The sequence below is a fragment of the Neodiprion pinetum genome, chromosome 3 (assembly GCF_021155775.2).
Source record: "Neodiprion pinetum isolate iyNeoPine1 chromosome 3, iyNeoPine1.2, whole genome shotgun sequence".
Classification (NCBI taxonomy): domain Eukaryota; kingdom Metazoa; phylum Arthropoda; class Insecta; order Hymenoptera; family Diprionidae; genus Neodiprion; species Neodiprion pinetum.
The window spans coordinates 28,023,422-28,039,527 of NC_060234.1; the positions used below are offsets into that span (position 1 = coordinate 28,023,422).

Consider the following 16,106-nt stretch of genomic DNA (forward strand, 5'->3'; position numbering starts at 1 on the left):
TCTGCATTAGATTGTCGGATAGTACCGAATGACACGTTTTTTTAAACTTAACTGTTCCGTATGTGCGAAGAGACTAAAATTAGAATATTTTTATCTTTTTGTGTGAAAAAGTAATTTTGTGGTACCTATATCCCAAAATTTCCGGAGTGGGTTTGTAATTCATGATATCCGAGATCCTTGAGTTAATTATATCGGTTTAGTTGTGATCCTATTTTCATCCCACTCTAGAAAATTGTAGCATACACTCCAAAAAACCAACTTTTTTGCGTCGCATGAAAGCAATTTATTTTTTGGGCTTTCGCGTGCATGGATTGAAAATGTCGATAAAACGCCTCCAAACGGATCTTATGAGACGTGCGTCGGTAAAACGTGTTTCTGTCATTTCTCATGGATCTGCCACCGAATGGACTTGATATTTGGAAAGATTAGATGTTTTCACTATAAAAAAACCGCGTCAAGTCGTAATTTTTTCCGACGGCAGAAACTGCGAAAAACTCCAAAACGCGATAAAATTTATGAACGTGTGTTTCTCGTAATCGGTAGGGCCCAAGGGGTTACAAATTGGAGGATTTTCAGTCTCAGCCTATACGCTATAACGTATCCAAATTACAGTCGGGTCGAAACTTTGACCCTAAAATTTGTACGCATTCGCTACGATAACACAACCTGCAAGCGTATCTCACCGAATTGTCATCCCCCGATCGAACAATAGGGTATGATTTGTGAGATATTTGAGTATACGTGACGCGTACATGAGTCGATATTATAATGCTGGTGGAAAAGCACCGTGACGCAGTAAATTCACGGAGAGATAGGAATGCACAATATTGCACGCCGTCTGTCACTTTCGCTTCGTTCCGCTCGACCGCCTTGCTCGTCTCTCCGCCACTTATCCGAGCCGGACTTACATATTACTTATATCTCAAGTGCTCCCCGCGGAGCCCGAAAACTACCCTCATATTGGGGTTTGAGGTCGGATATCAATCTCTGCATTGGGGTCAGAATCAGGCCGGACATCTTTCCGAGAACCCAAGGCCACCGACTGGAAATTACTACCTACGTCAAAGATGAACATTGTTTGTACTTGCATATTTCAAAATTTGCAGTTCATCCCGAATCGATAATCAGTTACGGATTATTTCTGAAACTATCGCAAACTCAGGGACGAATATTGTCGGTAGGTACCCTTTAAAAAAAATTCCCAAAAGTATTCTCGAAATTTTTCACGACTCGATGCTTAACTTGAAACTTGACGATTGAGTGATACCTACACCGTTGACGTGTTCTTTACGTAGAGAAACACGTAGGCCGTCGGACGCTGCAATGCTACGGCAGAGCTCGGAGCCACGACAGCTGTGACCGCATCGTACAAACTCCGACAGCTAAAGTCTTATAGCTACCAGACAACCCTTTATGGGTATGTACCCTGTACACACGTGATAGATGCGATCACAACGTGTAGAACAAGTGTAAAGCGTTACTTGTACCGGAGGGTAAAGCCCATCATGCGCTGCGGGTCTAATTGGCGTAGGAATCGATTCTAATCGGATTCGTTTTAAAAGATCTACTTCACTTCCATAAAATGAAGCTTAAAAGCAAGGTCTCACTTTCGTATTTAAAAATAGAACTTGGAGGGTAGAATTTTTGTCATCCCCAAACGAGTTCGATATGCAACATATTTTAGAGGGCGTGAATATTATGCAAAATTTCACCTTCTGTAGTTTCTAGAACATGCTGGTAAAACAGGCATTGTCATAGTAATGGTTTAAATGTTGTTGGAATTAGAAGAAGATGTGGTACAAGCAACTAATTAACGTGGTTCTATATAGTTATCTGTGCTAAGTTTTTGTGTATTTCATCATATTTCTTCAAGCTAAACAGTCCCTCTACATCAATTTATCCTTGCGCCAATCATTAAATTATCGCAATGCCATAACAAAATAAGATAGTTAGAAATAATAAAACTAATTCTCATTTTGTACTCCAAACGTCGCTTATGGGTTTTGGTGAAAAAATGAAAATATTGAAGTAATGTACAATGGTGAACCAAGACTGTCGGTTTCCCTCCTGGGCGGAGAAAGCTTTCAATGAAGTGGAATTTTCAGATCGAAGCACTGAAGGCAAAATGGAGAAAACGACATGAAAAACAATGGGAAATTATTCCATAAGACCTTTTTCTAGTCGGCTTCCGTGCTTCGACGACGCGCTCGATATATTTGGATATACGTAATATATAACAGCGAGTTTCCACCGCGTAGCAGGTGGGCCCCGGCGTTATGTTAAATAGGACCGAAAAATTCAGCTAGCCATATGTTAAGTCCCTTGAGTCGGTTACCCCGAGCTCCCCAAAATACCAATTTTTACGGCGTGTCCCGCAATAAAGCCTCCACGGAAGCGTCATTGATCCGTGTCTAGCGCAGTAAACAATCCCTAATCATCGGGGGCCCGATCTCCTCTCCTCTCCTCTCCTCTCACCGGGGCCCGAAAGTCCCACTCAAAGCAACGCGGTAGCGACTCGGATTAACGAGTGGCTTAGGACGCGGCAGATACCATAGTTTGTACCTCTACCTAGACGAAAACAACACTTCTGGCGCCGTCCGTTCCCCTCCAAGTCACCCGAGTCCACCTTCAGTCACGGCTGTAAAAGAAAATTAGTGTCCTGGGATGAAAGGGTGTTAAACCTACAATGTATTCAATAGTAAGTATCCGCGTCATTATTTGGTCGAGTCCTCGTGCATCTTAACAACGGTTGAATGGAAAACTGTAAGAACAAGACTTGACTCGAGTGTCCGAGAAGCGGGGGGATATTGAAATTTTCTTGGAGGTAATAAAAAAAATGATCCTTGAGAGCATGCTATAGTCACTCCTTACCGATATTTTGCCGATTAGAGTCTTTGAACTGAGAAAGTCGCAGCCTGCGCAATTCTACACCCAATACCGAATTATTACTGTGTATCTCGCCTAGACAATTCCATTGATTACCATTCCTTCGGTATTAGCATACTCGAGTTATGCTCCGAGCAATTATGCACGTGCCGTGCAAATATAAATGCATTCGATGCGGATCCCGTATATAAGCTGTTCGAACGAGATTTTACGAGCGTGTCTCAAGACTGGTTGAGTCCCCGTTCAATTCTTATACTGTTACCGGTGTCAGAAGTGGGGATAAATGTGTACCGAGGTGAAGTAAATTGTCGGAAAAACGTATCTACCTTATGGTATAGAATCGTTTTCACAGAATTTCGCATTTTCCCGCATTCCACACCATGGGTTCAATGCTGAAGGTATGATCCTCGAATGCTCGTTAACGTCGCAATAAATCCTCGACGGGAACTTGAAAATCGACTCCATTGATTCAATTGCGTCGAGATGTTAAGATCGCACAACTTTAAACAGGTTGATCGGCCAAAACTCGGTGTCTTTTATTAATTTCATAACGAGATGGTCGTGCTATGAGTATTTATTAAATTATTATATTCCTGAGCTAAAACTATCTCTTTAAATACACAAAGATCGGTGATACTCGAATTATAAGCAAAAGCCGAGGTGTCGATGCTTCATCTCAATTTAATGGTCAAAAATCTGGTACGTTTATTCGACTTCACTCACAGTTTTAATTCAAGAAATTATTTTCTGCAATTCATTGAAATACTTTGCTCTGATCATGTTGAATACCGAATCAACTCCTAAATAAATAACATCATACGTCACAGTATTTTTGCATAAAATAGTTTTTTCTAACAAAATGAAGCGTCGATATCTAAACTTTTCTCAACAATTCGAGTTATATTTTCTAGCCCTCGTAGCTGAGCAACACGTCAATTCGATAAATACGCAATGTATACATCGACCATCTCGCAACAAAATTAACGAAAGCCGTAGACTTTTGGTCAAGGAACTTCCTCTATCGGCTTGCTTGATCCGAAGAACTCTGAGAGACGATGCTCGGACACGTAGGATTTGATTTCGGGAATCAAGGAGCAGTTCTACGGCTCGAGGCAGACAGGTTCACGCTAAATGGCGCTCGAGCCTGGAGCATGTCGCGCGCCGCGGGGCGTCGCGGCAAAAGCACCGACGAAGACGAAGTTTCATCTCCTTTCCCGCTTTCCCGCCTCCCCCCGCAGTCTTGATCTTCTCTCCTTCCTTTCCCACCCGCTCTAGGTATCTGTCCTTCTATCTATTCTCGCCGCTCGTCTCGCCGGCTTTACACAAGCTATACGCGCGTGATACTCGAATCACGTCACCCATTACCCGGTGCCGGTTTCTGTGCCTGCATACCACCGCACTAAATGCAAGACCTGTTTCCAGGTCGGTATCACCTGCGGACGACCTGGCGCAATGAGCGAAATGTCTTCATTCATGCCACGAAAATCAAACCTGAAGCGTCGCGGCTCAGTTATCTCGTTATCCCAAAGTTTCAGTTTAAAAATCACTCGGAGGCGGCTGGAGGAAAAGTATTTTATTTTTTCACCGTCGCAAACTCCTCTGAGAATAGGTACTGCTGGTAATGATGCCGCGTTTAGGTAGCGTCTCGACTTATAACAAACCGTTCGATCAAACAACTCCTCATCTCGCATATACAACAATAATTACCGAGGTAATTAAAAACTCACGTATGTGTCAGGTATCCGTGCGTGTACTCGTGTGTTTAACGATTTTTTTTGGGCTACGCAGGTACATATACCTACTGTATAATATCATCTGTGTTAACTGTGCTGTTAATCATTGAATTTGGAAGCAGCGATAATTCTTGACCTCTATATATTTAACGACTACGGGCTTATACAACATATATATTAATTAAACAGTATACCAAATGTGGAACCGCCGCGACGGACAATTCCTTTTATTTAAGTATTTACCAAAGAGGGAACAGAGAGGAACGAAGCGACAAGGTCGACACCAATCGCCCCATGGGAGAAAGTACACAAGGCAACTTATACGGTATTAACACTACACTCGCACAGACGAAACGTTTCTTAAGTAATTTTATACGTATATACTACCGACGAGATTCGCTTCCCGCCTGCGTATAACGCGTGAGATCCCCCCAGAGAATTCATTGTATAATTTCAATGCGGACGAAGGCATTAAAATTTAAAATTCGGTGCAGCCTCAAAATTCGGGACCGAAGACACCGCGGGAACCGTTTCTCGTGCAGATGAGTCGCGCCGCGCTTAAATCGGACATTTGTATTCCTCAAAGATATATTTTCTACGGTATAACCATAAGCGTTTCTATATCTCGTTCTGACTCGGTTTCCGTCGTACGACAACTCTCTTTGACATGATTCAACTTGTAACGCTGCGGCCAGCTACCGATGCTTCTGAATTTCGTTAGCCCACGATCACTGATTCAAACGATGGAAGCAAATTTTCCTAGAAAATTAAATTTATGTGAAATGTTCAGGACTGAGCAGAAGTAAGAGTAAAATAAAGGCTCGATATGCGCGGCGATTCAGAGGCTGAAAAGTACGAGAATGTAAATCCAAAGCAGACCGAGTAATAAGAATCGAAATTTATACATTCCTTGATTATTTTCTGACGTTGAGATGTGTCCTGACTACAATTTTCTTCCTAAATGAATTATTACTTGTTCAACCTGTCACGGTTTCGTAAATTATATAGAGACGGAAAGAAAAGTACTCGATCCACTTGAGAAATATACTTCATCCATACGTATAAATCTTATTTCAGCAATAAGCGTGCACTTCGATTAAGGGTGTGAATAGTTTAAAAGGAAAGCGTTTAAATTCAAATCGGAGAAGATTTTCTTCAAATCCACGATGATATTAAAACGATAATGCGGCTAAATCGGTGTGCGTCGAAGTGTAAGAATAATATCTCCCTTTGCATGCAGCCACGCAGAGACCGGGCTAATTACCCGAATGTTATCTCGCGCTTGACCTAGCGAGGAGCGCCGAGCGGTTAGGAAGCATAAACATTTTCGAGAAGCATAAATTAGTAATAAACAAGCGTGCCAAATAGGCGATTCGGCTTACAAATGGTTATATAAAATCAGAGGGAGTGCCACCGGGGTACCTTATGCCTACCGATTCTAGTTTAACATGGAAACGTTTTGTCGGACATAGAAGGTAAGGGATACCCAGATAGAGGTAAAACTAAGATCTCCGGTATCGATATGCCGACTGCTGCTGTTCCTGCACGTGAGACGCCATTTAGGAAGGTTGGTGATCCGACAATCCGTACCCTTATTAATTTTACTACGAGTGAATCGTGCATTGAAGATTTATCAAATCGCTACGTTCGCAGGCTCTGAAGATCTCTTTAAGCATAAAAAAAAAAAAATAGACAGTACAGAAATTATGAACAACGATGCTTGGTTTTAAATCGCTTAGAGATGGTTTAAAATGTGCCACCGCAGAGCGAAATCGAAGAAATCAACGCGGTTTTTAACAATATTGAAGCATCGATATTTAAGGTTTAGTTAACAATTTCCATATTTTATATTTTTGCTCGTTGTAACAGGTCTTCATAACTTACAAATATGACAATTTGATAAATCCTTATTATATGTAAAATGAATAAAGAGTGCCCAATTTTTGGATCACCAGCCTCTGCAAGGTGTACTTTACACCCTCTGCCAATATCCGCGGTACTCCGGTTACAAGTTTGATAGCTTCGCCTCGACACGCATTCGCCACGTAATTGCGCGCCTCCGCATTCATACGAGCAGAAGCAACGGCGTGAGCGCAACACGCGTATAAATATGTACAATATATAAGAGAGGGCGCTGGGCCGCGCACACCGCAGGCCCAAGGAACAGGTACATACCTAAGAGAGAAGAGCGCAGGGCCCCGCACGGCCTGGAAGCCCAAAGGCTGCGCCTAAGCTACACGGACGAATCGGAATTAGATGGTATCTTTGACGAGCGCGGCTCTGGGCCCAGGGACTCGCGCCAAGATACGGATCTCCTTGGCGCCACCGTCAGCGGGCTCTCGTAAGGCCCGAGAGCCCGGAGTCCTAGGCTTCGGGCCGAGGGACGTTCGGGCCCCGTAAAATCCGCCTCGTCGAAAGAACTTTTAACCGGGGCTTAAGCGTAACCGATACCCTGACGGGGGGTCTTTGACACCGCCAACTTACCCGGAACGAGTTCAACCGACCGCAGCCTCCTCATCGTGCACCTCGCGTCGCGCGGAACCCAGCAGTCTAGGAATCCTCGTCTCTATATTCGACGAGCAACCGTATTCACACGTGAAAACTGCTCTTCGTTGGTTCGGGACCACGAGATTTCGGTACTCTGTGATGAAAATGCGATTTGGACTTCTACGTAGAGGATAACTAGCACTATCCGATTCTGAATTAACGAATTTAGCACTAAAATTGTTCCGTTGTAGTTCACAACGCTCAATTTTTATCAATTTTAATAACGCTATTCTCGATCGCGCCTTACTTTCTCAAATATGTTCCTTCCCCAATAAACAATGCCAGTATATAAAGCGTATGAAATTCGTCAAAAAAGAACGTTTTATTCTGTAGAATAAACGTGCAGCACCTACGTATTTTATTGCGAAGAATGTCCGCCGTGATTTCGGTTTATTAAACGTTTTTGGTGGACGTCTTACGATAGTTGTTCATATGCAAATTTTATACGTTTGAAACCAAACATTTATAAATCGTATCTCAATTTGTTGATAAAACGTATCGAAAATCCGTTATTTTAATATTTATGGTAATCGTCTAATATTTGGATATTGATGACTACTAAGAGACGTTTCGCAAGTACGTTTTAAAACTCAAATTATGAAGGAAATTTTTTCTATTAAAATGTGTTGACAATGTCCGTTTAACTAACGTGACAAAATGTTTTCTGTTAATGACGCTTTAATCTTTCATTATTTATGTCTAAACGAATATTATACAGTGTTAAAAAACGTTTTTAATTGGACCTCTAGACTTGAATACATAACGTATCTTGGATGTGTAATTGAAAGCGTATATAGTACACTGCTATAGAGGAAGATCATTTCACGTTAGCTAGAAACAAGTCTGGGTTGAGTTAGAAAGCGTACGAATTTAGTTTATATATGTGAATCGATTTTATTATATCTTTGTTAGAACGTTACACAAATATCTTATATCTATAAATACTCATTTATCAAAAAAAAAGGTACATCTTGTAGCTCATAGACACAGCTCAACCTACACTATACTTTCGTCTTCACGGTAGTTACAACTAACAGAAAACGCTAAGAATATTACACTTATATCAGAAATATTTATATGCCTGTATGATTTGTACTTTTATATGACTGTTTTTAAAATTAGTTGACGTTTACCACAGTTTCTTAGCCCTTCTTTCGTACATAGGTATGCCGTGATCGAGCTAGTTTTAACCAGTCTTTCACGGCACACGAAACACTGGTTTCGGTTGCATCACCAATTTCCTTCTTGCCAAGAAAGGTTTGTTTCACAGCCTCTGAGAAAAAATACATCAAAAGGAAGGTACAATATCACGATATTGATAACTGATAAGGAATAATTTCAATGTAAATTGTGATGAATCTCGAATATATTGGGAAAAAAGTTAACAGTTTGCATAATTTGAATAATAATGTGTGAATAATATTGTTTTCACACGATAAATCCAAGTAATAACTGTTTCTCGAAAATTTCATGAATTATTCATTACCGTAAACAGTTTCCATTGTCAATGTCTTTTGAAATGGGACTTTGTCCCTCCCTGCCCAATTGAATTGCATCGCTAATTCGTTTGTGAGTAGTGACCTCATTATAGCCAACACACATTGGCGACCGCTTGTCCCTCCAACAGAAGCCAGTTTCCCGGTCTGCAACAAAATACTAAAATGAATGAATGTCGAATTGAATTCAAAATATTCTTACTGTTATCAACATCGATAACAATTTTGACTAGTTGGAGATTGTCGATTCCTAATATTTTTTCAGCATTTTTTAACGTTAACCCTCTCGATCAGACCGAGACCGATTTCATGTTGAATGAAAATCTCTCACCATATTGATATTTCGATGGGTGAAAGCAGTTTACCTCAGGGTTTAGGAGTATCTATAAGGCCATCTGACCTTGCTTAATGGAACTATGCAGTTAGAACCCTGACCTTGCGACCGATACAGTTTTATGAAGCCTCAAAGTGCGTGTTGCGTAGAAGCAACATACGGTCCGAGAGGGTTAAAACGTTACGAACCGCAATTCTGTATGCCTGTAGTAATTTTCATTATTCCTTTGCAGTCAACACATACCGAGCGTATTCTTCAATGAGAGACAACCCCCTCCCTAGTGCTAAGCCAACTCAGGCACATGACGCGTACGTGAAGTTCGGTCGAGTGGAGACTAACATGGCCACTGGCATTCTATCCCCTCCCGGCCGAGCCTCATGTGCCTGTGTTGGTTTGCGCTAGGGAGGGGGTTGGCCCTCATTGAAGAATACGCTCGGTATTAGTACCTATCCGTATGTCATGACATACATATTTTGAATATGATTGCAAGGTCTACTCACTAAATAAGTTCGATGCTCTTCGGATTTCAGGATATTTTCGAGGTTGGAGAAGTCTTCCATGGAGTTAAGAGGAAGTTTTGGGAATTCGGCTGGTTTCTTTGTTACGTCGATGCTGACTTCCTTCTGTTTTGAGAAGATTTTACGTAGTAGCAGATGGTTTTGTTCAGTGTAGGATTTAATGTGTTCTAAATACTGCAGAGTTTTTTCTTCAAAGGTATTCTGTTCGCGTGATGTGGTCGGGGTTGAAGGTTCAAGTTGTGAAAAGGATCTTGATAAGTCATATTGCGTGGTAGACCTGATGATCCTACTAGAAATGTTTCTATTTGATGTTTCATATCCAGACAACTGATTCGGTGACTCATGGGAATTATCATTATACTGGTGCTGTACGATCTTGTGGGCCAAGTTTTTCTTTGGTGTCTGATTTTTGGTAGATCCTTTGGCTGAGTTAATGTAGCGAGTATTCTTATTACGGTTAGAAGTCGATTCATCGACTTCGGACGGTGGCAAATTCTCGTCAGCTGAAGAGGTGTAACCTAAACTACTTGAACTTTCACGAGAACGCTTCGTTTTTTTTTTTTTGTTACTAACGTGTCGATTTTTAGCCTTCTTCTTGTCGGTTTTGTGTTTACGTTTTTTCTTTTGCGGCTCAGGTTCGACATCATCACTGTTCGTAGCTTCATTCTCGTCCACGTCATTGGTAATATCTTGCTGAGGTATTACAGTGGATTTTTTAGCGATGTTGCGAATTATTCCGGATTCATCGGACGTGCCCAGCTCCAGTAGGCGCGCCATCGTTGCTTCGGTGTCGTGGTAGTCATCTGTTAGTTAATCAAGGAATATCAATCAATACCGAATGCTCATTGATTAGCAAAATTAATCACAAATGTACAATATGATCAAAATATATCGTCGTAACTCTTATCCAAGTGAAAATTAATATGATTGAAACATTCAATCCGTATACAATTGTAAAAAAAAGTTCTACGTTCCAATAATCACCTCCGGTATGCAGTACTTTGTGAATGGCAAACTTTGGCCATGTTTTTTCATAGGCAGCCTTTGATTTTACAAGTTTTGTAAAATGATCTTCAGTTTTTGTCCGTGGCCAGTAACATTGGGTGTTGTTTTCGACCAGCCAAAGAACTGGTACCAATGCGCATTCTCTATCTTCGCCAACCAAGAATTCAATCACCGCATACATAGTTCTGCAGCACGACTGAGTAAAAACATCGTTAAATGTATCATATTCTCTAGTCTGGTGTATAAATTTATATTTGATCAAAATTCAAGCACTTTTATTCCACTCTGAGCAAAAAGTGCCAGTTTAAAAGTTTTTAATTAGGACATCAACATAGGAATATGCAAGGTAGTATATAAGTTAAAAGATGAATCGATCATGAAACATTATGAAGATTTTGGGAACGCATGTCTAACCAATACTTGAACGTCAATGTGACGTACAAAACTATAATAAATCAGCTCAAAAGTGATGTTATGAACATATGGTAGAGTTGGGTATATTGGACTACTAGGTAAATTAGACTCGGCATATACGGTATATGGTAATAGGTATACGATAATGTTATTTTTTGCTAAACATCTCAATTGAAGCAAACTTTTAATATAAAAGAGATAATGAACCTACGATTCTCGGGAATGTGTGCGAGGTAGACATAGACATACTATACATGTCTTGAACGAATCCCTCTTCCTCGTACACATTGCCGAGAATCGTAGGTTCATCATCTGTTTTTTGTCGAGAGCTCGTTTCGTTGAGATGTTTAACAAAAAATAAAAATTTTATTTCATTTCGTGTAGTATCGGAGTTACTGCGAAACCATCTTTAAATGGAAGACAGACGAATTTATGTAATATATCATCGACGCGATAAGATTTCGCTACGTTGAAACTTCTTACGAAAAAAATCCCTAGTTTGGAAGATTTAATAGGTTTCTGATAAAGGTCTCGCTTGTACTTGAACGGAGTACCTATAATTCTATATTCTCCGGCAATGAAAAGGATTGATTTGATCACTAATATTTCTGTCCCACAAGCTACTACATTATCCGGCCTTTTTATTGATATTTTGAATTTTTTCGTTTCCAGAGCCTGACATTCACGAGAATTTCCAATAAATTTGGGTTTAGGAATAAATTTTTCCTGACAATTAGTTTTACGAATAGAACTTAGTTCTTCAAGTCGATTACTCAGCTGCTGCAGCGGCAAGCGTTTCGATCGAATAAGTCGTTTCAAATGGCCCAAATGATTTTCATACACAAAGCAACTGTATTCTTCTAATGGGCCAAATCGTTCTACGTCGTCTATGACATGCAGCAGCGAATGTACATTATATACGACAAAGTTTTGTCCGTATATCTTAGCACCTTGAGTAACGAATTTTTCGATCATATCTTGCGCGATGTTTCGAAAACGCGAGAACAAGGCTGTATTCGATAGAATATACACGGCGGCAGACAATAATAAAAAATGTTTGTACTTTTTTCGATCTAGCACATCCCGCATTACAACAGGGCCGGAATATAACAAGAAAAATCTAAATTCTGTCGCTTTCCATCGATGCAAATCCAAAAATCCACGGGGCTTTCGAGGAAACTCTGCCGGAACATATCGCGCCAATAGTTTCATTATACGTTCAATTTCTAACAAAATATCCTTAGACAATTTGCAATCACGTGAACCCTCGACCCAGTATTTAAGGAGCAACCTCTTCAAAATTCCCAGGTAGATTAAATGCATGGGATCTAAAGGAAATTGGGAGACTAGTCCCACGTAAAGATCTAAAAGAGGCGAACGTCCTTTAACGTGACGATCGTTTTCACTAGGTGCAACAAAATCACTATCTTTTCGCTTCTGGAATTCGGTGTCACATGGATAACACAGTTTACGGTTGAGATGAACTGCGCGAATCTTACACCTCTCGCAAGCATCCTTACCCGAATGTCCTAAACACATTTTCAACATAGATCTCGCGGGCGCGTCACACGCGAATAAACCAACTCTGACAAAGTATTTGGTGCCATTAAACTCAAAACCATTGGTGCTTAAACGTGACGTTTCTTTAATTAAATCTCGTAAATATGAAGATAGTGGCATCGGTTTACCCGTACCATAATAAACACCAATTACAAATGGGCTATCATCGATCATTGAAATACTGCGTCCCAAAATTGGCCAAAATGATGTTCCGCTACTTTTATAAACGGGAATCCCATCAATATTAAAATCAACTCGCAACGTATGTTCAGGTGACAGTCCTTTTTTGAGACCTGACTCGAGTTTTTGTCTCAAGCATTTCTCCAAACCGAAATAACACATTTCTCCGTTGTCTAAATTTAACGTTTCAATACGTCGTGACGTGTGAAGTAGAGTCCTAGCACTTAAGGGTAAGATAGGATGTGCTGGTTTCAATAATGCTAGCAATTGATCGATCGCGTTATGTGTGATGTTATTTGAAGATGCCCAGTCGCGCAAATTTTCAACAAAGTTCGTTTCATCATCTAAATGCACTTCATCGCTGACGGAACTTGAATTATCTTCAGAACTGTACAACGTAGCTTTGATGCTATCTATGTCACTTTCGATGTCTTTGAAATCTTTATTATCGCGGTTCGAATTAGAGTTTTCTTCATTCTGTTCATTACTTTGATGGATATGATCAACATCATAATCGCTATCTATAGAGTGCACATATTCTCCGATACAAGACACATGTTCATGACTAGCATCTTTTAATTGTGATTTCGTAAGGTGCTCGAGTGCACAATTATTGCCTGCAATACTCAGTAATACTTTACGAGTATTTATAGCTGTTTTGCGACGCAAATGTCGTTTACTCAGAACTTTTAAATCATGAGGCATGTTATAAAACTAAATAATAATACACACCAGACAAGAAATGATGTACGCTTTAACGTGCTTGCCTTATTTGTCGTAAATATCCGCACACCACTCTGAAAACTAAAAGTTAAATGAACCTAATGAACGTAGTACGTGAGTCAATACAGAAGATTCATAGCAATAAAGCTTTTACACGAGTTAGCGCAACAATTTATATAAAATTTTATTGAAAATTAAGTAATTTGATCAAAAATGCTGTTTCGTGTATATTTTCTTGGATTTGGGCTAAATAAATATTAAAAAGGCATTTGTAGCCGAACAATTTTGTAAACACGAATAAAAAACGTGGTCAGCTACCCATCGAACGTATATAATACGCAGGTAATGAGTAGTTTCATTCTATTGGATTTGACTCTGACATTTACCGATAAACGCATAGTATACTCATGATTTACGTTCAGTAGTAGGAATCGTGATATATTTCAGGACTAGATAGTACTGTTACTAATATTATTATTCTATAGTACTTATAGTTCTATGTATCGCTATTTATTGTTACTACAAATTAAACAAGATCGTAGTTTAACGTTGAACCAATTCTGGGCCGATGTCCTGCTTATATTCTAATACTTTTCGAATAGTATATCATGACGCCTACTACTGAACGTAAATCATGAGTATACTATACGTTTATCGGTAAAGATCAAAGTCAAATCCAATGGAATAAAATTACTTGTTACGAATTTCCTGCGTATTATATACGTTTGATGGGTAGATGACCACTATTTTTACCAGTGTTTACAAAATTATTCAGGTGCAAATCCCTTTTTAATATTTATTCAGCCCAAATCCAAGAAAATATACACAAAACAGAATTTTGGATCAAAATACATAATTTTTAATAAACCTCTATATAAGTTGTTGCACTAACTGGTGAAAAAGCTTTATTGCTACGGATCTTCTCTATTGTCTCTATTGTCTAACATGACCGTCTTCTTCTGATGGATAATAATTGTTATTTTCAATTGAAGGGAAAAGAAAATAAAAAATATTGTCAAAATAATATTTCTGTGATTTCGATGGCACAGAAATATTTACGTGGCTGTATTACTATACTTTGTTACTTTGGAAGATGCTACGAGTTCATATGTATGTTATAGATATGTTGAAACGGTATCTAAAAAAATAATAAACACGAAACCGATTTCAAACAATACAGAGCAAAAGTTACTAATAACCGCATGATCACATGGGATGATTATTAACATGAAGTTTTCCTCAAATTCGACAAGAACTAATATAATTAACCTATAATATACGTATCATAGTAAACTTAACACATATAAATAACGTTTAAAAACAGTTCAAAAATATTCATGAACGTTATATAATAAACAATAAACTATTCCATATTTTTATGGTACATCGTTTGGTTTAGAGAAAAAGACGCAGAACATTACACATAGTTTCTTTTGAAGAAAGAAAAGAAAGGAAAGAAAAAAATACAGAAGAGACAGAATTTGAGTTGCAAAACACATTATTTTTTCAACCAAGAATGCTCGATGTATTAAGACAAAATACCACCATATTTGGAAAAATATGTAGTTGTACTTACCAGCGTTATTTAATGACGAATTTGCTTCTTCCGTCTAGGCCGCAGATTAACAATAGCTTCTCACCTTTTTTGCTACACGATCACCGATCGATCCGAGCACCTCCGCATTCGGTTGACGAATAACGCCATAACCAGCGCCTGAGGCCAGTTGCAAGGGTGGGGATGAATATAGGCTCCCAGACAAAGACAAAGATAGAGGAGACGCAAGAGCGACAGAGAGATCGTGCCCAAAAGGGAATCAACTTTGCCATATATGCCCGTGTTATTCCGAGCTGTCCTTGTCTTACCACTCGCTATACTTACACTTACTGTATGAATGCGCGGTCCATGGGATAAGTTCTGTCTCTACATATAATTATTGCGCTCTTACTCTAGCTTGCAGCGTTACCGACGCTGACGCACCAGAGCAGGAGAATAATATATCAGTAGTGACACAATGTATAACGCACAGAACTCCGATAAAATAGCGCGAAAAATAAACGTACAAACGACGTTAAAAATGCGACAGGATATGATGAACGCTTGTTTTAGCAAGTACTCATACAAGATATTGAAGTCTTGACGTAATTCGTGCCAAATAATGAGATTTAATATATTATAATATGATAACCAATATTGTGAAATAATTATAAAAATGTACAATAAATTATTATTCTTGGTACGAAATTATTCACGTTTCGGACACTTCTTTATTCTCTTCCTTTTATTGGTTATATCTATGTTCCATGCACCGGTAAATGAATACAAGATCAGTGTTCAGCTTTAGTTACCACATAATATTGGCATCAAAATAACGGGTAATTAAAGTCCATTTTTCGGAAACTAATTATAAGATAATCAACTGATTTGGCCACCGCTTGGCATCAGGCGGTTCCGCATACATGAATACTAAAAGTGCGTTCATAATCTGAATATTGTACTCAACGTTGAATTTTCCTCAATCGTGTTGAAGTAAAACAAGTATGAACCCATTTGATCAAATATACATATTATACAATTCAATGTATCTTGAAAATAGTCCGATATTGAATAAATTTCATAAACGGTTATTGAACGTAGATCACAAGTAGCAGTAAAACGTGAACAATAATCGTTGAAAAAATACGTTCATCAAACGATGAATATATTTCTGTG

General features: G+C 39.2%; 1 protein-coding gene across 5 annotated transcripts; it reads right to left on the reverse strand.

Moving 5' to 3' along the window:
- Positions 1-8,035: 8,035 nt before the first annotated feature.
- Positions 8,036-15,527, reverse strand: LOC124214113 (uncharacterized). Of its 5 annotated transcripts, none has more exons than XM_046616133.2 (6): positions 14,973-15,527; positions 13,406-13,477; positions 10,499-10,715; positions 9,497-10,317; positions 8,653-8,822; positions 8,036-8,439 (listed from the first exon to the last, which is right to left on the reverse strand). In XM_046616133.2, the coding sequence occupies exons 3-6, from the start codon at positions 10,698-10,700 to the stop codon at positions 8,397-8,399; spliced, it is 1,236 nt and encodes a 411-aa protein (XP_046472089.1). In that variant the 5' UTR covers positions 10,701-10,715; positions 13,406-13,477; positions 14,973-15,527; the 3' UTR covers positions 8,036-8,396. The 5 variants fall into 5 exon arrangements, 4 of the variants coding, with proteins under 4 accessions (XP_046472089.1, XP_046472087.1, XP_046472088.1 ...); XM_046616131.2 differs by having other exon boundaries at positions 8,653-8,809; positions 14,973-15,511; XM_046616132.2 differs by lacking the exon at positions 13,406-13,477 and having other exon boundaries at positions 8,653-8,809; positions 14,973-15,510.
- Between the last annotated feature and the right edge of the window lie 579 nt (positions 15,528-16,106).